This window comes from Gigantopelta aegis, chromosome 11 (assembly GCF_016097555.1).
Source record: "Gigantopelta aegis isolate Gae_Host chromosome 11, Gae_host_genome, whole genome shotgun sequence".
NCBI lineage: Eukaryota > Metazoa > Mollusca > Gastropoda > Neomphalida > Peltospiridae > Gigantopelta > Gigantopelta aegis.
Window position 1 is genome coordinate 1,305,161 of NC_054709.1, and position 22,782 is coordinate 1,327,942.

Here is a 22,782-nt window from a genome sequence, read left to right on the forward strand (position 1 = left end):
CGTTATCGCCTAAATGATGACGTCAGTATTTGACGTCATACGTACGCCATGATATAACGTGAAAATTTCGTTGATTTCAGTGGACACAATACCCATGATCAAGTTCATTGCAGTTTAGAAATAAAGTAAGTGAATTTGCAATTACTGGCAACAACCTGTAAACATAAGAAATTACCTGAAGTCCGAACCAAAATGTTAACAACTACAAAAAATTGCTCTCCTACCTTTATTTTCGTTAGATTTTACCCACATTTTGTCCACACAGAAATCTTGAAAAAAACCCATTACAATGGCACAGATTCCACATACTAGATGATAACCATGTCACCTATATCGACTTCGCTGAGATCGCATAGGGCAAAAACCATGTAATTTTGTGCCGGCTGCTATTTTGACTCTTTATGGAATATTCTCCAAGGCAAGAGGGGTGAAAGGATATGACTTAATCTAACAACGTCATAACATGTTATGATATAAAAGCAAACGTGATGACATCATATTAATTTTATTGTTATTTTTCTTTTTCTTTAATGATACCACTAGAGATCATTGATTTTATATTAATTATGTCACTTACTTTGGAGGCTTTCACCTCTCTTGAAGAGTATTCCATAAAAAAAACAAAATGGCAGACGGCAGAAAACTGCATGTATTTTGCCCTGTGCTATCTCAACGAAGTCGATACTGATGACATCGTTACAGTCTCATATGTGGAATCTGTGTCACTGTAATGGTTTTTTCACAACTAGTGTCTGGACCAAATTTGGGGGAAATGTAACGGTAATTAAAGGTAGGAGAGTGATTTATTGTAGTCTTACACAATTTGGTTCGTGCTCGGTGCTGGGGTGTCGTTAAACATTCATTCATTCAATTTGGTTCGGACTTCAGTAGGCCTACAACAATTCAGATAGCGTAGGGAGTCCAATTCCAGACCCGTAGCACTGGCGTTGGATGCGGGGTGGGTTGGGGGAGGGGCGTGTGCCCCCCCCCCACACACTTTCTAGCAGCAGCGATGTTTAAAAAAATATATTTATACATTTATATATATATATATATATATATATATATATATATATATATACACACATACACATGTATATGTATACACGTGTCCCCCCCCCCCCCCCTTCCCCCTTTTTGGCATCTTTCTACGCCCGTGTGTAAGAAGCGAAACATTAATAGGCCTATTATTGGTAAGGTCTGTAATGCCCATCCCTATGTATGTATACATATATATATATATATATATATATATATATATATATATATATATATATATATATGTTATAGTTACCTCATCCTTTTCCGAGAGATTCGTCTAGTTAGACCACGGTTATTGCGGCCGTTGAGTGACGGGTATATTGATCGAGGGCGTAGCATTCTCGGGTATTTTGGAGAGAAAAAAGAAAGAAATGTTTTATTTAACGACGCACTCAACACATTTTATTTACGGTTATATGGCGTCAGACATATGGTTAAGGACCACACAGATTTTGAGAGGAAACCCGCTGTCGCCACTATATGGGCTACTCTTTCCGATTAACAGCAAGGAATCTTTTATTTGCGCTTCGCTTCCCATAGCCAGGATAGCAAAAACCATGGCCTTTGTTGAACCAGTTATGGATCACTGGTCGGTGCAAGTGGTTTACACCTACCCACTGAGCCTTGCGGAGCTCTCACTCAGGGTTTGGAGTCGGTATCTGGATTAAAAATCCCATGCGTCGACTGGGATCCGAACCCAGTACCTACCAGCCTGTAGACCGATGGCCTAACCACGACGCTACCGAGGCCGGTCGGGTATTTTGAAGCAGAACTTTAGCAGAAGTTTGGATGGCACTATTTGGCGATATTATATTTTAACCACACTAATCAGTATGGGGCACGGCTGAAGTTGGAAGAAGTAGGCTAGGGTTTTAGGGGAATTTGGAAACCACAATGTTTCGAATTGCAATTTTCTGCATTCTACAAGTTAAGTTCATCATGACAAAATGGTAAATGCATATTATACGATGCATAATTTCTGAAGACCAATACATGCGTGTTGGAACGGGAAAACCCCAGTGGGTCCGCCGGAAAAGTTCCATTAGACTACGAGCCAAGCGCTCCTGGCGAGCCGTGTAGAAATGTGTTGGATTAAATGAAATAATTACTAACTTACTTAAATAATTACGTGGCAGTGGCATAGGAAGGTGCCCAAAACACGTGTGTGTTGGGGGGGGGGGGGGGGGGGGGTGTGTGTGTGAAGGGGCACACACGCACACAAATCTATTTCTTTCCCATTTCAAATAATTTATTTCATATATAAATCGTATAAAATTTAATGGCATACATTGGAAAACATAAGTACATATACTGGTTACATCATATATCAGGTACGGCGAAGCGGGGGAGCGGGAGGCTCTAGCCCGCCCCATTAATACTGAATAAAAAATATTATATATAAATCGTAATGTATAAAAAGTTTATGGCATAGCATTGGAGAAACCCCTTAGTACCCTTTTGATCTACCGTGCGGACGAGAAAATCATTTGGGGCAGGGGGAAGGGGGGGGGGGATTGACATGAGGTGGAATGCCAATGGAACTTTGGGGGAGGTTTAGAGGGGATCGTAAAATTTTTTTTAAATTAATATATAATAAAATTATAACTGTCGCAAAATTTAGGGGGGGGGGAGGGCAGGCCCCAACCCCCCTAGATCCGCCTCTGGTAATAATGATGATGATGATGGTACCACGCTTATACCACGAGTCGTTTCAGTCGTACATCACGATATGAAAAGCACACAGTTGTAAAATAAATATCTTTCGGGAACGAGTATAGTATCCTGGAAGTTAATTAAGCACCACCCAATTTATATTGTCACCAAATTATTATTATGGGTGGTAGCCAGGCAGTATTAATACTGTAAAAATCATGTCCCTTTCCACGCTCCATACTGTCGTTTTCGTTGTCCTTGCCATTCAAGAACCTGCACAAATAGCATGTGCAGAAGTTTTTGTTCAGTTAAGTTGTATGCTTGTTTTCGGAAAATAATTTACCTTTGTGCTTAATAAGCATCTAATTGTTCGCCGAAAGCTGTCCATCGTCACTAGGAGGCAGATTATTGGAATGAATAATGCGGAATTGCCATGCATGAAAATTGGGCGTCAGTTGGGTCGGAATCATACTGTAATTAGTCGACTCGTACGAAAACACCAACAAATCAATGACGTCAAGGACAGGAACCGTCCAGAACAACCTCGTAAAACATCTTCACGAGAAGACAGGGCGTTGTTAAGACTTGTTCGACATTTTCCCTTTTCCAGCAGCAAGATCTTGAGAGAGAACTGGATTCCCAACAGGGCCATGTCAACAAGGACCGTAAGGAATCGGCTGAAGACCACTGGGTACCGAGCCAGAAGGCCTATCGAACGTCCCCTTCTAACACCAGCACACAAAGCAGCACGTTTCGTATGGTGTCTTGCATCCTGGAGAAAGATTCATTGGTCCGATGAAAGCCACTTTCTTCTGAACATGAATGATGGAAGAACTCGTGTCTGGAGGCAACCAATATCGCCTATGCCGCCAACAACATCCAGGAAACCATTCCATTTGGCGGTGGTTCTGTGATGGTGTGGGGATGCATTGGATCTGGTTCAAGGCAATCTTAATGGGCCAAGATATTAGAGAGACATCCTGGAAACCGTTGTCGTCCCTCACTTTGTCAACCATGATTTGGCCATGAGACCAGTGTTTATGGATGAAAATGCTAGACCCCACCGAACGCGTGCAGTAATGGATTTCTTTAAGCGAAGTGCAATCATTGCCATTCCTTGGCCGGCACGAAACCCCGACCTCAGTCCGATTGAGAACTTATGGAACATTCTGGGTCGAAGAGTATGGCGGGCGATCCCATAAGGTCAGATCCAACATCTGATCCAGGGCATGAGAAGGCGTATTGAAGCCGTCATCCTTGTCGGTGCGGGCTTACACCAAATACTGAAGTTTTGAAATTTTCTGACACTCTGTACCTTGTTCGAGAATGACAGCCATAAAACACGTTTGCAAATCATTTCAAACTAGCGCCAGTCCCATAGTTAATTTACCTACATTTTCACCCAAATTGACGCATTTCATTTCCCTTGTAACATTACACATTAAATTAGGATAAAATTATGTCTTAACTTTCGTGTGATCATGTGACATTCTACATCTCCACAAACAAATTTAGCAATTTACACGGAATGGGTCAATTAAATTGTCACAGTTCGTTGCGAAATATAAGTTACTTTCCAAAATCATTTAGGTGCCTAATTAATTTCCAGGTGTATATTTATTACACCGCATGTTGATGGACATAATTTCTTCCAACATCACTGACGAGAGATGGTTAGCGAAAGTTATAAATGCTGCAAACCTACTGAAAATTACTACACACCTATCCTGTCTTTAACTCCAGAATTACCGACTTCGTGCACTTTAGATGAAATCATAATTTAATTGAGCAATACTTTATGCAGTATATTACGACGCAGCTCACATTGAATAAATATCTTAAAAAACTATGGTAACAGAATTCGCACTTATGTGTCATTCAGAGAATTTTTTTGAGTAGTCCAGACCTACCTGTTACATACCAAAGATTATAACAGCAGAAACAGTTTTTAGTAGGCTTCGTTTGAGTTCACATTTATTTGTGATTGAAAAGGGAAGACACAAGAAACTACTTGTCCCTGCAAGTGTGAGATATTAGTCTGGTCGTTGAAGGGTTTAACAAAAAAAAAAAAAAAAAAAAAAAAAAAAAAAAAAAAAAAGAAGGTGTAGAAATTATTTTGTCATTATTTGAAGCGTATTTTCTGGTGGAACAACATATTCAAAATCGGCTTTGGGGAATTGTTTTTAGAAGCGGTTGAATATTTTGCCATATACTAGTATAGTACAATCCCAGTGCAGTTGTGTAGATATTGAGGACATTGCCGCCTTCAATAAATACAAAGGCTATATAAGTACACTAGTCAGAATCATGATAGTAATTAATTCCATGTAGAAATGTAGAAATGTAGTTGCATTTTTTATGCTTCCCTGCTTATTTTCAGCGGCGAATACATTGTTTATGGAAGGGGTGATCGGGCACAAAATGGAGCCCCAGAACATGTGTTAACTGGAATATCGTATCTAAATATGAGCGAGACAATGTTGTTAAGGTCCAACTCGACATCAGTGAGGTGGATCGGCATGACCTGGTCGCATTGGCGGATCCAGGAAATATATAAAAATGTTGCCTGCCTCCCCCCCCCCCCCCCCCCCTCCTCCAAGGCCGGATCTAAACTTAATTTATGTGGATTGGAATCTTAAGCACAAGTCTTAAAAAACCGGGCGTTTAGTGTTATAATCCGTTTATATATGCCTCAAAGTATATAAAAAATAACTTATTTATGGTTTTAAAATAACTTATTTTACCAGGCGTGGATTCAGGGTAGTATCCATTCCCTGACCTTCGAAGTGTTACAAAAAGCAATGTTTAATGGATCAACATATAATGAATTAATTTCGTTTTAGTGAGAAAAGATGCATGTATCAAATATGTGTCGGCTAGGCGTTTATGGGGGAGAATGTTAACATGTGCAAATTTGGGCACAAGATTTTCTTTAAATTAAGAAATGAATTTTTGTCTTTTATATAAGATGAGGCTGCTTCTATAACGCCACACAACTCATCTACATTACATTCATGCTAGCCCACATCCAGTAAGAAATTGAGTTCTTTGTCTGATACTTTGGAATACTACAGGTGTCCCTTTTTAAGTTGTGCCCCCCCCCCCCCCCCACACACACACACACATAGTAAGAAATTGAGTTCTTTGTCTGATACTTTGGAATACTACAGGTGTCCCTTTTTAAGTTGTGCCCCCCCCCCCCCCCCCCCCCCCACACACACACACATAGTAAGAAATTGAGTTCTTTGTCTGGTTGATGTACTTGGAATGCTATAGGTGTCCTTTTTTAAGTTGTGCCTCGCCCTCGGCACCCCCACCCCCCACCCCCCACCCCGTACATCCAGTAAGAAACTGAGTTCTTTGTTTGGTTGATGTACGTTGGAATACTATAGGTATCCCTTTTTAAGTTGTGCCCCCAAATCTATATATGTTGAAGTCTCATTATTTTTCAACTGAATTTACAGCCAAGATTGTACGTTTAATGTCATGAATGGTATAATAACAAGCTATGAAAGAAAGAAAGAAATGTTTTATTTAACGACGCACTCAACACATTTTATTTACGGTTATATGGCGTCAGACATATGGTTAAGGACCACACAGATTTGGAGAGGAAACCCGCTGTCGCCACATAGGCTATTCTTTTTACGACAGGCAGCAAGGGATCTTTTATTTGCGCTTCCCACAGGCAGGATAGCACAAACCATGGCCTTTGTTGAACCAGTTATGGATCACTGGTCGGTGCAAGTGGTTTACACCTACCCACTGAGCCTTGCGGAGCACTCACTCAGGGTTTGGAGTCGGTATCTGGATTAAAAATCCCATGCCTCGACTGGGATCCGAACCCATTACCTACCAGCCTGTAGACCGATGGCTAACCACGACGCCACCGAGGCCGGTAACAAGCTATGTTACACGATTTTGCAATAAGAGTCTACAATTGGCGTTAGTACCGTACCAAATTTCAGACACCATTGCTTCGGGTCCAATCCATTGTTTGTGAGTTTACCCCGGTAGGTGAACCAGGGAACGTCCTGTGTGCTAATCAAACGATTCTTTGCTCGATGTCTACACGTTTTACTCATTCTACTCGGGTGCTCGCGATCTTCTGTTGACATACCTGCTCATACCCTCATATACAACGCAACTATGTGGACTATATATATATATATATATTTTTTTTTTTTTCTTCGCCCATGTACTAAAACTTTCTTAACAGGCAAGTTGCTAATTTAGTACGATGTTTATTTAAATAGCTGTTAAATTGTAACGTCCCATGGGTATCACAGTAGGTGAATACTCTTGAATGAAGATATTTCTTTCTTTCTTTCTTTCTTTCTTTACTTCCATTCTGAACACAGCGACAAATGTATGTGCATAATATTGTGCTAGCGTGTTCTTACTGTGTCGCTTATGCAGTGAACATAAACCTTGCCATATTCTAGCTGAATGAAGAATACTGCATAGCCTGTATTGTGATTTGTAATAATACTATAGTAGAATCTATGTTTTATCCATCAAATATGCTGTGTTCCCACTATGAACAGATTGTAATATTAATGTTATACAGTAGCGGATCCAGGGGGTGGGTCTCCAGGAGTCCGGAACACCCCCCCCCCCCCCCTTTGAAAACCGACCATAACCTTTAAGGGGAAACGTGATTATATTAAGTGTTCTAAATGCTTACATAATATAAATATCACATTTGGACCCCCCCCCCCCCCCCCCTTCAGAAATCCTGCATCCGTGCCTGATTATAACAGGCCTACTAAGTTTACAAAAATATACTAATTATTTTGATTTGATCTGTGCATTTCAATCTGTTGATATATAACAATCAGTTTTAAGGGACTGAGTTTTGTAGTTAGGCCTTCTTCACCAAAAATAAGGAGTGGGGGTTTGGACCCCTTCCTAAGTCCACGTCTGGAAATATGCAAATGTTTGAAAGGAGTACTAGTACATTGTCGATACATTTACGTGCCATTTCAAACGTTGTTTCAGTTTGGCAATTGGGCGAGAAAAGGAGTAGATATGTATATCTGTATTTAATTACAATAACCAAAAATGCTTAAAATACACACATAGTCATATTCCAAGGAAGAAAATTCAAGTATATTGTTTTAATTATTAAAAAGGGCTATATTAAATAATTTCAATTCTAGATTTGGGCCTGATTTGTGAGAAATATGTCACAGAGAATGTGTGTCTTATGAGTCCGCGTGTGCGTGCGAGCGTGTGCACGTGTGTATGAATGTAAATGTGTGTGTACGTGAATGTGCTTGCGTAATGTATGCATGTATGTATAATATTTATGTCTGTGTGGCATATGGATGCAGATATGTGTATTAAAACTGTTGTTGACTGTTATAACTAGTTCATATGTTTGCTCTCTTTTTAAAATGGGAATCGGTCCCCTCAACCAGTGTACTTATACAGTGATTGCAATAAAGAATAGTTTCTCTTTTTTATAAAAAAAATTATATTCGCAAATAAAAATAAAAGTGCTGTGTATGATGTGAAATTGTTTGACATATATACAATTACATGATTTAAACTGCTTACGTTTTGGGACTGGTTAATTTTGTGGGCAAGTGAAATTTGAGAGTTACTTGACCGGTGGGCAATTGCAAATTTTAGGATATGACCAGCCCTGAGTATTGTATGGTATGGTATGGTATGGTATGGTATTGTATGGTATGGTATTGTATTGTACTGTTTGTATTGTATTATTGTATTGTATTGTATTGTATCGTACTGTATTGTACTGTATTGTACTGTATTGGGTTCAAGGATTCTGAGAAGCTGAGAATAATATTTCTAAAACACTCTTTAAACGGTATAATAGGCCTACATGAAAAAAATGTGATTAATTTGCAGCTATATAAACTATATTTATTACGGTTTCGCTGTAACGACACGCTGGTGTTCTGTGACGTATTCGAAACACTTAGATACCATTGTATTTTCAATCGCCGCGCACTGGTTCAATGACGTCACACATAACGTCACTTCGGATATTTTTGTTTATATTTCCTAAATTTTCTCAAGCTATAAACACTTGAAAAACAAATTCCCAAAAGCTGATTTGAGTGTATTTTGCATATGATGTTGTACAAAACACAGCGTTTGTAATGATACCAAAATTATTTATATACCATGTTTCTCCGGGTTCGGCCACTTTTTCGCTTTCAACGACCAGACTATATTGCCTCTACTGCCCCCTGGAAGTCGAAGACAAATATCATTTCCTTATCAGGTGCTCTACATATAATGATTTTAGAACTGATTTATATTATACAATCATAATACAATATCATTTCCTTATCAAGAGCTCTACATACAATGCTTTTAGACTGATTTACATTATACAATAATAATACAATATCATTTCCTTATCAGATGCTCTACATATAATGATTTTAGAACTGATTTATATTATACAATCATAATACAATATCGTTTCCTTATCAAGAGCTCTACATACAATGCTTTTAGACTGATTTACATTATACAATAATAATACAATATCATTTCCTTATCAAGAGCTCTACATACAATGCTTTTAGACTGATTTACATTATACAATATTATAATAACACATTATCATTTCCTTATCAAGAGCTCTACATACAATGCTTTTAGACTGATTTACATTATACAATATTATAATAACACATTATCATTTCCTTATCAAGAGCTCTACATACAATGCTTTTAGACTGATTTACATTATACAATATTATAATAACACATTATCATTTCCTTATCAAGAGCTCTACATACAATGCTTTTAGACTGATTTACATTATACAATATTATAATAACACATTTTAGACTGATTTACATTACACAATATTATAATAACACATTATCATTTCCTTATCAAGAGCTCTACATACAATGCTTTTAGACTGATTTACATTATACAATAATAATACAATATCATTTCCTTATCAAGAGCTCTACATACAATGCTTTTAGACTGATTTACATTATACAATATTATAATAACACATTATCATTTCCTTATCAAGAGCTCTACATACAATGCTTTTAGACTGATTTACATTATACAATATTATAATAACACATTATCATTTCCTTATCAAGAGCTCTACATACAATGCTTTTAGAACTGATTTAATTATACAATAATAACACAGGGATCACATTTTTCTTAGCTAACTGATTTTTTTTTTTTTTGTATTCCTTACACGCAATAATATTCCAGAATTATGCACTATTATTTGCAATTATGTAAATATATGGTTCAAGTTGCAGGCACGGCGGAGCGGGGAGGGGGCTACGGGGGTTACTAAATCTTAAGGCAGAGATTAATTTTACTTGTAGAATGTACGAAATTTCAGGACATCTAGTTTTCAAAATTTTACTATCTATAACACACACACACACACACACACACACACACACACACACACACACACAGTGTAGATAGAAAATAGGAACATGCGGAGCTCGGGTGGGGTGGGTAAGAGATGTCTTATATTTTTTCCCCGTTCTACTCCATATAAATAAAAATAAGTCTGTATCCCTTCCTCCATGCACAGTTCAACGATGTTCGAAAGCCAAATGTTCGTATTGTTGCGCAGTCGTTGCATACAGTGGGCGGCACGTAGCCCAGTGGTGAAGTGCTCGCTTGGTGCGCGGTCGGTATAGGATCGATCATCGCCGGTGTGCCCATTAGGCTATTTCTCGTCCCATCCAATGCACTACGACTGGTTACTAGTATATCAAAGGCCGTGCTATGTGCTATCCTGTCTGTGGGATGGTGCGTATAAAATATCGCTTGCTGCTAAACGAAAAGAGTAGCCCATGAAATGGCGATAGTGGGTTTCCTCTCCCAATATCTGTGTGATCCGTAATCATATGTCCGACGCCATATAACCGTACATTATTGTGTTGAGTGCGTCGTTACATAACGCATTTCCTTCCTTCGTTGCATACACCGAAAAAAGCTCCCCAACAACACGGCGAAATGCACAATAAAATCATTAACAACATGTGGTATCGCGTTGTTTAAAATTTGATTTCATTATTTTTTTATTATCATTATTTTACAAATTAGACGTGCTAGTCCTAACGGACATAGAAAGTGTGGTTCATCCTATGTCCGAAATGGTCACATTACCCTATACATAGCTGGTATTCAAAACTTATGGCACAATGTTTCAACTGTTTCTCAATCGAAATAGTGTAACAAGTGGACACCCAAACCAAAAATGTGTAACCTAGCGCGTACTCACTAAATCCCGATTGACGTACTCGCGTTCATTATTAACAAAATAAATCTTCCAACGACAACCCTCAAAACATTCCCCGCCATTTTAAATTTTTTAAATCGAGGGAAGCAACTCGCCCTGCACTTGCAGACGCAGAATTGTTGAACGCAATTTATGCCAGGCACTAAAAACAACGGTGGAGCTATTTTCAACAACCATATCGGCTTTTGATTAAATTTTGCTCGATTGGTTGATCTTAATAATAGTTCCCACTGAATTAATTATTCAACGGTTAATTGCCCAGTCGAGCACTCCCAAATGTAGCTGCATACTTGTAGAGGAAATACTTTTTATTTTAATAGACTGGTTGACCCTCAAATTTCCCCACGTATTGGTTTGGCTGCATATTGTACATATCGGAGAACCAATTAAATCATTATCAAAACTAACGTTTTGGTTGTTTTACAAACATTACAATTTGGGCATTCCGAAATAATTCGCTGTAACGAATACACTAAATTCCAGTCGCCAGTTGGAAGACTCACAAATGGCTTTGACTTGCCCGACGTTGTTTTCACTTGCCTGGGGCGACCGGGCGATCGCAACATGCACCCCCTGTATTAGCTCGCGTGTTCTTTGGCGTCATTCTGTTAAATATCCTTACACGTAATAGAATAACGCTAGAGGACTCAAGAGCTAGCCCTGTATTTAACCGGCCTCGGTGGCGTCGTGGCAGGCCATCGGTCTACAGGCTGGTAGGTACTGGGTTCGGATCCCAGTCGAGGCATGGGATTTTTAATCCAGATACCGACTCCAAACCCTGAGTGAGTGCTCCGCAAGGCTCAATGGGTAGGTGTAAACCACTTGCACCGACCAGTGATCCATAACTGGTTCAACAAAGGCCATGGTTTGTGCTATCCTGCCTGTGGGAAGCGCAAATAAAAGATCCCTTGCTGCCAATCGGAAGAGTAGCCCATGTAGTGGCGACAGCGGGTTTCCTCTCAAAATCTGTGTGGTCCTTAACCATATGTCTGACGCCATATAACCGTAAATAAAATGTGTTGAGTGCGTCGTTAAATAAAACACTTCTTTCTTCTTTCTTTCCCTGTATTTGAGATGGAAGTAATTTCGATTTGTTTGCATTTTACACCTGTAGTAACAATAAATTAGTACATAACATTTATTAATTGTGATGTCAATGTAATTAATGTACATTTATATTATTGTTCTGTATAAAATTGTATATTGTTGTTTTTTTGTTTTTGTTTTTGTTTTTTGCTCTGCCAATACTTGTTTGACATCCAATAACCGTTGAATAATTAATCAATGTGCTCTAGTGGTTTCGTTAAACAAAACAAACTAAGATTCAAGCACAGTTTTGAAGAAAAAAGTAATTTAAATAACGACTGTTCAATTGCCATGTCTATTTTATACATCGGCAGTGACAAAGAAAGATTGGACGACATTTACATGAAGATGTAAGCTGAAGTGAATATTTAAAAACTCGTGGTCAGAGTTTGTTTGGTACCAACTTTTAATTGCCTCCTACGCTACTGCCCACTACCTACCGGGCTTATATGCCCGATGCCAGCCTTTATGATTAAGTGAGCTGACCGTGCAGCTAATCCAACTTGAACAGATTGTTGTATTCTCTTGTTTATTTGCAGCCGGGATACGACGCGGGACGTTCGTTGTCAGTCTACAGACGAAAAGCGACAAATAATGCAATATTCGTCGACATTTCCTTCACGCAGAATACAGCTCGCCGCAGCCGCGAAACGACACACTTTAAAAATGAGCTAGAGAACGGTCGTCGTAATTTAAGCCGTGGAAGGAAAGCAGTCGAAGTCATGTGACGTGCATAGCTTTGTTTACAATTGATTTGGAGATTGCATACTTTTCTTTAGATTTTGAGATTGTAAAAAAAACACCAAAAAAAAAACAACCCAAAAAACACCGAAACGAAATAAAAGAAGACGAAACAACCAAAAAAACCCAAACAACCCCCCCCCCCCCCCCAAAAAAAAAAACCCAAAAGACTAAAAAAAAAAAAAAAAAAAAAAAAAAAAAAAGGCTGACATTGATGTGATAATGTGTAAATGCTGTTATACATGTATAAAAGATTCGAACACCTGCTCAGTCGGTAACGATGTCAATAACTGGAGTAGTCGAAATCGAATTCGGGGGAGATCACTATTGATTTGCACAGCGTATGTCTAACAACTCTACGTCATCTTACTGTGACGCGATTCTAGCCAGCTCGGCGGGGCCTCCGCCCGTCTACAACCACACGACCCGGATGGCGATAGCGGCCGTGCTTGGGATCTTGCTAGCCGTCACGTTCCTAGGCAACGTCGTGCTCATCCTCGCCATCGTGCAGAACCGGCGGCTGCATACACGTACTAACGTCTTCGTGGCGTCGCTTGCAACCGCCGACATCGGCGTATCGCTGCTCGTGATGCCGTTCGGGATCTACCAGCAGGCGAGCAACAAGGAGTGGCGTCTGGGCGAACTCGTCTGTCTGCTGTCGACGAGCGCGGACGTGATGCTGTGCACGGTGTCCATCCTGCACCTGTTGTGCCTGTGTCTGGACCGCTACCTCGCCATCTGCCACCCGTACCTGCTGCAACACGTGGGGAAGCGGCTCACCTGCCAGATTATCGTCGCTTGCTGGGTGCTTCCCATCTTCATCTCCTTCCTGCCCATCATGAACAAGTGGAACACCATCGGCATCGAGCACTTCATCGCTTGCCTGGTGCCGCCAGAGGGCGTGTGCGTGTTCCTCGTGAACCCGGAGTTCGCCGTGATCTGTTCCATCGTGGCCTTCTACATCCCGGTGACCACCATGACTGTCTGCTACTGGAGGATCTACCGGATCGCGCAGTCCCAGATGGAGCAGATATCGAAGATGACTCTTGGAAAGCTGAGGAAAAAGACGAAAGCCGCCACCACCCTTGTGATCGTGATGGCGTGCTTTTCCATCTGTTGGTCGCCTTTCTTCCTCCTCAACGTCATCGACCCGTTCATCGGCTACAGGATTCCGTACGTGGCGTGGCTGGTGGCACAGTGGCTCGGCTACATAAACTCCGCCATGAACCCATTCCTCTTCTCCTTCTTCAACAGCACCTTCAGGGTCAGCATCTGCAGAGTGCTCGGCTGTAACAAATACCGCAGCAAAATAGAAACTGAGACTTCTGTAACTATGTCACTGCAAGATTCCACATTTAGATGACGCAAAAGTGTGTGTGCGTGCGTATCCGTGCGTGCGCGTATATGTGTAATCATGTGTATGCATACGTATATGTGTATATATTGTCTATATGTCGGTGTGTATTGTGTGTTGTGTTTGAGTATAGTGTTTATTATTTGTGTGTGTGTACTGTGTGCTATGTTTGAGTATTGTCTGTATTATTTGTGTGTGTGTGTGTGTGTGTGTGTGTGTGTGTGTGTGTGTGTGTGTGTGTGTGAATTATGTGCGCATTCAATGGTACCATTTTGTCATCGTCTTTTTAAAGAACGTTTTGACACTGTCCTGGTTATTCACAAAAGGAATGATATAAAATAATATCTATAATAAAGAAATGATTACACTCGCGTGCGAGGCGTACTGATTTTACGAAACCTGTGTCACGATTCATATATTACATTTTTAGCATACTTTGCTGCTTTAATAACGACAGGAATAGACACAAAGAAAGACAGACAGACAGTGATGGAGGGAGAGGGGAGGGGAAGGGAGAGACAGAGACGACTGAGAGAGACAGAGATGGGGAGGAAGGCACGATCATGACGATAGACTGACATAGTTAATTAAAGCCCCAATCACACCGGGCCTGCGACCAGGTTACGACCTAGCTGCAACCAAATTTTTTTTGGAATCGCGGGCAAATCGTAGAAATATTGATGGTATCACCAGTCTTTATATCTTAGCTTAGTAACTGGTTTAACGTGTCCATATACCACACCTATCCCGAGTCCAGTCTCCGATAGGATCGGGGTTCTGACTCGGGACAGGAGTGCGGGTGCACATGCCTGACTGCTTTAAATGTACTACATTTCGCAACTTCTGAAATACCTTATGGGGAAATGTTACTATCGCATGCAACGCCACTATTATAGAACAGCGGTAGACTCCTTAACTAGCAGAGCGACAGTGGCGTGACATCACTAAGGATAGGTCTAGCACTGAAACACACAGTGACTAAGAAAATACAGTCCATCTTTATAGACATAAATAGTTTGTTTTTAGTTTACAAAACATGTTTTTTTATATAAAGAGGCGGTTCTACGGGGTGGGGTGGGTCCCTAGCTTTTGCGACAGTTATAATTTTATGACATATTAATTTTTATTTTTTTTACGATACCCCTCCAAACCGTCCTCAAAAAGTTCCCATGGTGTTCCACCTCATGTCATTCCCCCAATGGATTTTCTGGATCCGCCACTGATATATATTATGTTTGTTTGTATCAACGTGGGAAAAAAAGGTATAGCAAAAAGAGATGACGTGTGAAATTAAATAAAATTCAATCAGTGTATGATTAAAAAAGAGACTGTGGTGTACTTCCATTTTAGTCCTAATACGGACGGCAATCAGCCCAAACAGCACACCATCGTTGGCCCAACGTTGGCCCAACGAAAACCGTACCGTTGGCCCAACTTAGACTGCCAATGTTGGCACATGGTCATTTTGTCCGTTGGGCCAATATTGGCTCAATGTTTGTAATTCCATGTTGCACCAACTGTGTACCAACGTTGTGCCAACATTGTGATACCGTGTTATATAGTTACATAATTAAGAATAACAAAAACACAGTTGTAACATTTATTATCGAATATCAGTCTTTTTCATCATCTTTTTCGGATTCGGACTATGTCTCCATGACTGCTGGCCTCGCACTTTGCCTCTCCTCCTCAAGTGCTGCAATGACAAATGCAGAAGATAAAGATGTTATACTAAAAGGATTTCGACAGTTTAGTCTTAAATATACACCTGAAATTATTTAAAATTAAAGTATATACCACTGAATAAAACGTTTGTGTGTATTCTGTATATTGAAATATCACCTTGTTGAGACTATTAATGTTATAAAGAAAACACCATATAACATTTCCTCGAGTTAAAATGAAAGTACTTAAAGTTTTGTTTTGTTTAACAACACCACTAGAGCACATTGATTTATTAATCATCGGCTGCTGAATGTCAAACAGTTGGTCAGTTTGACATATAGTCTTAGAGAGGAAACCCACTATATTTATCCATTAGTAGCAAGGGATCTTTTGTATGCACCATTCAACAGGCAGGATAACACATACCACGGCCTTTGATATACCAGTCATGATGCACTGGCTGGAACGAGAAATAGCCCAATAGGCCCACCGACGGGGATCGATCCCAAATCAACCGCGCATTAAGCGAGTGCTTTACCACTTGGCTACCTCCTGCCCCATGAAATTACTTATTCATAATTCTAAGACTAAATAACCTAGCTATTACATGTCTTGCCACATTTTGTTCAATATTGATGGGCATTACTTGTGTCTTAGTTCTTGATCTTATTCAGTGTTGCACATTAAATATGTTTAAAAAGATATGAGGGCTGTTTCTTTTTACATTGAGTGTGGGTAAGCCTGAAGATTTTTCTAAATGTGGGGAGGGATTCTACTATCTTCACCATTATTAGAAAATACGGAAAATGTGTAGGTAGGGGGTCCAAAAATATCCAGTCCCTCCGCTCCCCACCCTATGACTTTTAAAAGGAATAGCCCTAAAAAATAATGTCAAAATAATCGCTTATTAAGGAACGATGCTGATTTAATTTAGAACAAATCTGTGGTCTCACATCTTTGCTGGTATCCACTGACTGTATAATGTTTCTCGAGTTGGAGCCTTTGTCAAAGTAATGCATTTACGCGAGGAAGCGAGAGTATGTAACTTTAAATAACTTCTGTTGCAATGTCTTCATGTTTCTTTCGATGGCATCTTGGGACATGTTTTTTTGTTGTTGTTGTTTTTTTGTATTGTTTCCTCTTGCTTTTGACATAGTCACAATTGATGTCCAATTCACTTTCCACCATGAGACGTATGCCTTCGTGTGACGGAACATGCTCTTAATTTTGTTTTCGCCTGTGGCGATATTCTTTTTTAGAGGGCCGTGTGCACGTATTGCAAGCACTGCATCCCCTTGGGCACTTTTTTTTAGTATACCTGTTCGCGACGGTCGTCGATCTCTCGTCTAAACACACCCAGTCAGGTATGGATGCCATGTGGCCAGTAGTTACGTAATACTCTTCAATTCGTTACGATCCTTTGCATGAACTAGGCGTGATCAGTCTGGTCTTCTAAGAGCATCGTCTCGGGATTTGAATATCCACCAAGAGATGTCGCGTAGGTCCTGTGGGTAGCTTGCTTTGTAACAAATTGCTATGTTTTTAGAGATATCGGATACATCTGCCGTGCCAACGTCAGATATTGCTGCTTATCGATGGGGGTTTGTTGAACAGCGCCAGGTACCAATGGTATTTCTGTGTTGCCAGGTAATGGCAGTTTCTGTGTGGGGGTTTTGCTGTAATAGAGGTTGTGGTTGATGACAATCATTGATAGGTTTCTGTGGTGACTTCCTTCTGTGAACAGATCGGTGATGCGAGAATCTTTATTGGCCATACACATCAGTTCATCCAACACGATGAGATTTCTGACTCTGGGATCAAAATAACGATCCTTTTTCAAATTCTCAGTATGCCTTGAACAAATTTCAGGGTTGCCATCGTTTGTAGAGCAAGATGACATGATGAGGCAGTGAGAAGATTTTACCATCCCTTAGCAGTTTGTATACCAAAAGCGTTTTACCACACGAAGTGAGTCCGGACACGATAATGGTGAAGGGATGTGGCAAACTAAGAGGCTGTTGCTGTGGAGATAGAGCTGGAGCCAGAGCCGGAGCTGGAGCCGGAGCCCGGAGCCAGAGCCGGAGCCGGAGCTGGAGCCAGAGCCGGAGCAGGAGCCGGAGCAGGAGCAGAAGTTAGTGTTGATTGTGGTAAACTATGCACATTTTCTCAGTGTCGTATCATGTTTCATGGTTTGGAATACGTCTTTGCATATATGGGTCATGACCTTCTATTCACGATATTCACCGTTTTGGGAACATACTGATTCATGATGTTAACTCTTCAATGTCTCAACATGAAATGACGTTGTCTGGCCCATGTGACTCCTTTTATAGTCTGTTTAGAAATGATGCCGCCTATCTGATCTGAAAGTTGCTTCTTCTTCCGTTTCGGGGCTTTTCCAACACAATGAATGTCCCTCACCCGTACCAAGCCTTGTGACCTGCAGCTTATAGAAACGGGTCCACTTGTCGACTTCAGGAATGTACAGCCTGTACTGATCTGACATGCTGCTCCTCTGAAAGTTCTAACTCAAATGACGAACATCATTACCCTTTTACGTATATACCTTCTCACGCATGCGCATAAAGGTATGGTACAGGAGTGTCAGTTTGAATGTGTGTGATACGTATGACCAGTGTCCCTCCTCCCATGCATAAAGGAACTATCGTGCGTGGTACGGCTCCGTTTAAACTATGCACATTTTTTCCAAATATATGTGCCATGACCTTCTATTCAGATATTGTTTGCCTTTAATCTCTTGGGGTACTGTTGAACAAATATATAGGTAACTCTTCAATGTCACAACAATGAAATGTTGATTAGTTAATCAACAAAACAACACTGTGATAGGAACATAGTCAGGAGACGCTTTTCAATCTTTATAATAAGAAAAACATTAACCTGTTTACAATTTACAGTTTTATTTACAAATGATAGAACATACAACATAAAAAAAATTCAATAGGTATGCAAAATATATGAACAAATGATCATAGTCCCTCCCCTGGACACAAATATATTCAAGTGTCTCACACGAAACTTATCTGAAACATTTAATGTCTGACGCAGTGTCACCACACGTTGTTCAAACATAGGGGCACGTAGATTGCAGGAGTCTGTAATATTCCATCACTGGGTCAGTCACTTCGTCCATCGGTAGACCGTCGAAGTCCATGGTAACGGAGTAAACAGTAATAAGTGATGGCATCGGGGTCTCCTGTTTAGTAGGAACCGGTCTTGGTAAGTTCCTTTGGTTTTTGCCTCATCTGGATGGGACACCGAACATACGTCAGCATCTGGGCATAGAAATGTCTCATTTTGGGACGATGCCACAACAAGTAATGTCTTGGATACCAGTCATCGCCACTGTCAACATCTGTTTCACGAGCAGCATCCGTCTGATCTGCAGGTTCATCCACGAGTCTGGTCAGTCGTGTCCAGTTTATACTGAATGTTCAATTCGAAAATTTGCTCCATTAGTAAGGTCCCTGAAAAGGTCCACTAGTGAGGTCCCTGAAAAGATCCATTAGTGAGGTCCCTGAAAAGGTCCGTTAGTGAGGTCCCTGAAAAGATCATGTTCATGGTTCATTTTGGGTACTAAAGGGTGTTCGTCGATCTCAATTTCGTTTTCGTCTGCATTTTGGTGCTTGCGACGGGGTTGTGGTGGATCCAATACAGATGAAACTCGTTTCTCTACCTCTGGGTTTTCCTTCTTATACTTTCGGGGGCGAGACCTAGCCCAGTGTTAAAGCATTTGCTTGATGCGCGGTCGGTTTGGGCTCGATCTCCGTCAGTGGGCCCATTGGGCTATTTCTCACTCCAGCCAGTGGACCACGACTGGTATATTAAAGGCCGTGGTATGTGCTATCCTGTCTATGGGATGGTGCATATAAAAGATCCCCTGCTGCTAATTGAAAAGATTAGCCCACGAATTGGTGACAGCGGGTTTCCTCTCTCAATATTGGTGTGGTCCTTAACCATATGTCCGACGCCATATAATCATAAATAAAATTAAATATGTTCATATACTTACCATTTGTGACACCCAATAGCCAATATGTATTTTTGTGCTGGGGTGTCGTTAAACAAACATTCAATCAATCAAATCAATCATAAATAAAATGTGTTGAGTGTGTCGTTATATAAAACATTTCATTCCTTCTTATACTTTCTGACACCTCTCTCCGATCGATGACAAGTATGTTTTCCACCCGGAATGATTGCAAACGTTACCACTGAGGCCAGCGCATCCACATACCACTTTCAAGATATTAACACCCAAGAACTGCTTTCTATATCGAATAGGACGCCGGTAGAAGGACCCTTTCCAAGCAGTAGTGATAGGTATTGGCCAAAGTAATCTGCAATGCAGCGGTCTCCTGAAAAATATGTATGAAGTCATACAACTTATTAATATTTAATATGGGGCAATTTGTATTTTTTGTTTATATCTAGAGAAATATTTTATTAATATGTCTGTTAACACACACACGCACACACACACGCACACACACACACACACACACACACATATGCACGTACGCACGCACGCACACACACACACACACACACACACACACACAACACAACCTCTTTTGAACCCCACCCCATTTGAAAAACTGAATCCACATATAAATATTTGACTTACCTGGTGAGCAGTAGTATTTTATTCGCTTGTTTTGCAACTCTTTCTAAGCAAGCCCGCCTTTAACGGTCTTTTGCTCCTGCAATTAAATTCGACGTATTTCCCTTTGCTGTCCTCAACAATCAACTGGTCACACGTCAGGATGTGGTGCTCATGATGTCCGCGAAGTCTAAACAATTTGCAGGAATGCAAGAACAAAGTGTTCTGAAGAGCCTAAGCGCTGTGATTTCCGAAAACCAACTTTCCCCATATTACTTCTTCAACTTCCGGTGTTATAGGGTTCGCTTGCTTAACACGTGTGCCGAAACCCAAAGTTGAAAGTTCGTTCATACTTGTATCAGAAATTTTGCGAAAAAAGGGGCAAATCTTGTGTCTATGTCATGAACAAAGTTTTTGTCATTCACATTAGTGTCACGCAGATGTCGTAGCAATCCACAGGCTATCAATAGCATGTACAGAGATCGCGGCGGGTAAAGACCCACGTCCTGTTTCACGCTTCCATCATGACATTTCCTAAATGCAAATTAATATTCGCAATAAGGTGATATGATCAAGTTGTTCTGCCATATTCAAATGCAGACCGCGGCTTAACTGTTCAAAGTATGATATGACGAAAGCTGTAAAGATGCCTGTCAAGTGACGTGGGTTATGGATGTGTGTTTAAAAAGGATTAAAATCCTCAATGCTACAAAACGATTTTGTACGTTTTGACTCGTGCATCTGTGATAGACGAAGGGGCGGTACTCGTCTACTGGTGCAGACTCGTATCAACCCCCTTCGTCTGTCACAGATACACTCGACATAACATACAATAACTATAACAAATTTCTCAAACTATAAACACTTCTAAAATATTTTAATGTATATTGCATATGATGTTCTACAAAACACAACGCTTGTAATGATACCAAAATTATTTCTATACCATTTGTTTCCGGTTTCGACCACTTTTTCGCTTTCAACGACCAGACTATATTGCCTCAACTACCCATAGAAGTCGAAGACGAATATCATTTCCTTATCAAGTGCTCTCTATATAATGGTTTTAGAACTTATTTACATTACACAATAATAATACAATACTTGTTTGAGATCCAATAATCCATTAAACAAGACAAACCTTTATTAACAAAAACAAAGATTCAAGCACAGTTTTGAGGAAAAAAATAATTTAAATAATGATTTGACAATTGCCATGTCTATTTTATGCATCAATTAGGACTAGGTTCATGTATGCAGACGTAAGCTGAAGTGAATATTTAATAAACTGTTCGTCAGTGTTTGTATGCTGATATAGGTAAAAATGGCACTGTTCAGAAGGCTGGAAATGACGTATTTTGACACCTATATTTTAACAGATTTACCTTCAAATGCATGTATTTTCGAATCATCCCTAGACCATTGAAATAACAGTGTCATGCGCCACCCTCGTACCCCACACACAAAGACACGCGTAGAAATACACAGCACTGGCTCTGTATAGTTTCATTTCATTTCCACTTATTTCGTGCTTATCTCCAATTAAGGTTCGAACACGCTGTCCTGGGCACACGTCAGCTATCTGGGCTGTCTGTCCAGGACAGTGGGTTAGTTGTTAGTGGATACTGAAAGAGAAGAGGGTATAGTGGTCTTACACCTACCTAAGTCGTTAAAACTCGCTCTGGGTGGGAGCCGGTACAGGGATGCGAACCCAGTACCTATCAGCCTTATATCCAATGCCAGTCATGTATGATTAAGTCAGCTGCCCGTGCCTTGAACAGATTGTTGTATTCTCTTGTTTATTTGCAGCCGGGGTACGACGCGGGACGTTCGTTGTCAGTCTACAGACGAAAAGCGTCAAAAAATGCAATACTCATCGTCATTTCTTTCACATAGAATACAGCTCGCAGCATCCGCGAAACGACACACTGTCAAAATGAATTACAGAACGTTCATCGTAATTTAAGCCGTGGAAGGAAGCAGTCGAAGTCATGTGACGTGCATAGCTTTGTTTACAATAGATTTGGAGATTCTCGACTTTATACAAATTTAAATTGTAAAAATAAAAAAACAACACAAGACCAAAAAACCCAAAAGGAAATAAAACAAAACGAAACAACCAAAAACCCTAAACAAACAACAACAAAAAAAAGAAAGAAAGAAAAAGAGAAAAAAGAAGGAAAAAAAGAAGAAGGAAAAAGACTTGAATTGATGTGATAATGTGTACATGATGTTATACATATATAGAAGATTCGAACTCCCGCTCAGTCGGTGACGACGTCAATAACTGGAGTAATCGAAATTGAATTCGAGTGCACTTTTTATGAGCGCAACGT

General features: G+C 40.2%; 1 protein-coding gene across 1 annotated transcript; it reads left to right on the forward strand.

The window, feature by feature from the left end:
* On the forward strand, positions 1-14,555 carry LOC121385252 (5-hydroxytryptamine receptor 4-like). Its single transcript, XM_041515853.1, has 2 exons — positions 1-125; positions 12,602-14,555. Exon 2 carries the CDS (start codon positions 13,147-13,149, stop codon positions 14,164-14,166), a length of 1,020 nt encoding a protein of 339 aa, XP_041371787.1. The 5' UTR covers positions 1-125; positions 12,602-13,146; the 3' UTR covers positions 14,167-14,555.
* The last annotated feature ends 8,227 nt before the right edge of the window (positions 14,556-22,782 follow it).

Coding starts and splice junctions, on each gene's coding strand:
- LOC121385252 (XM_041515853.1), top strand. CDS start 13,147: ATGTCTAACAACTCTACGTCATCTTACTGTGACGCGATTCTAGCCAGC.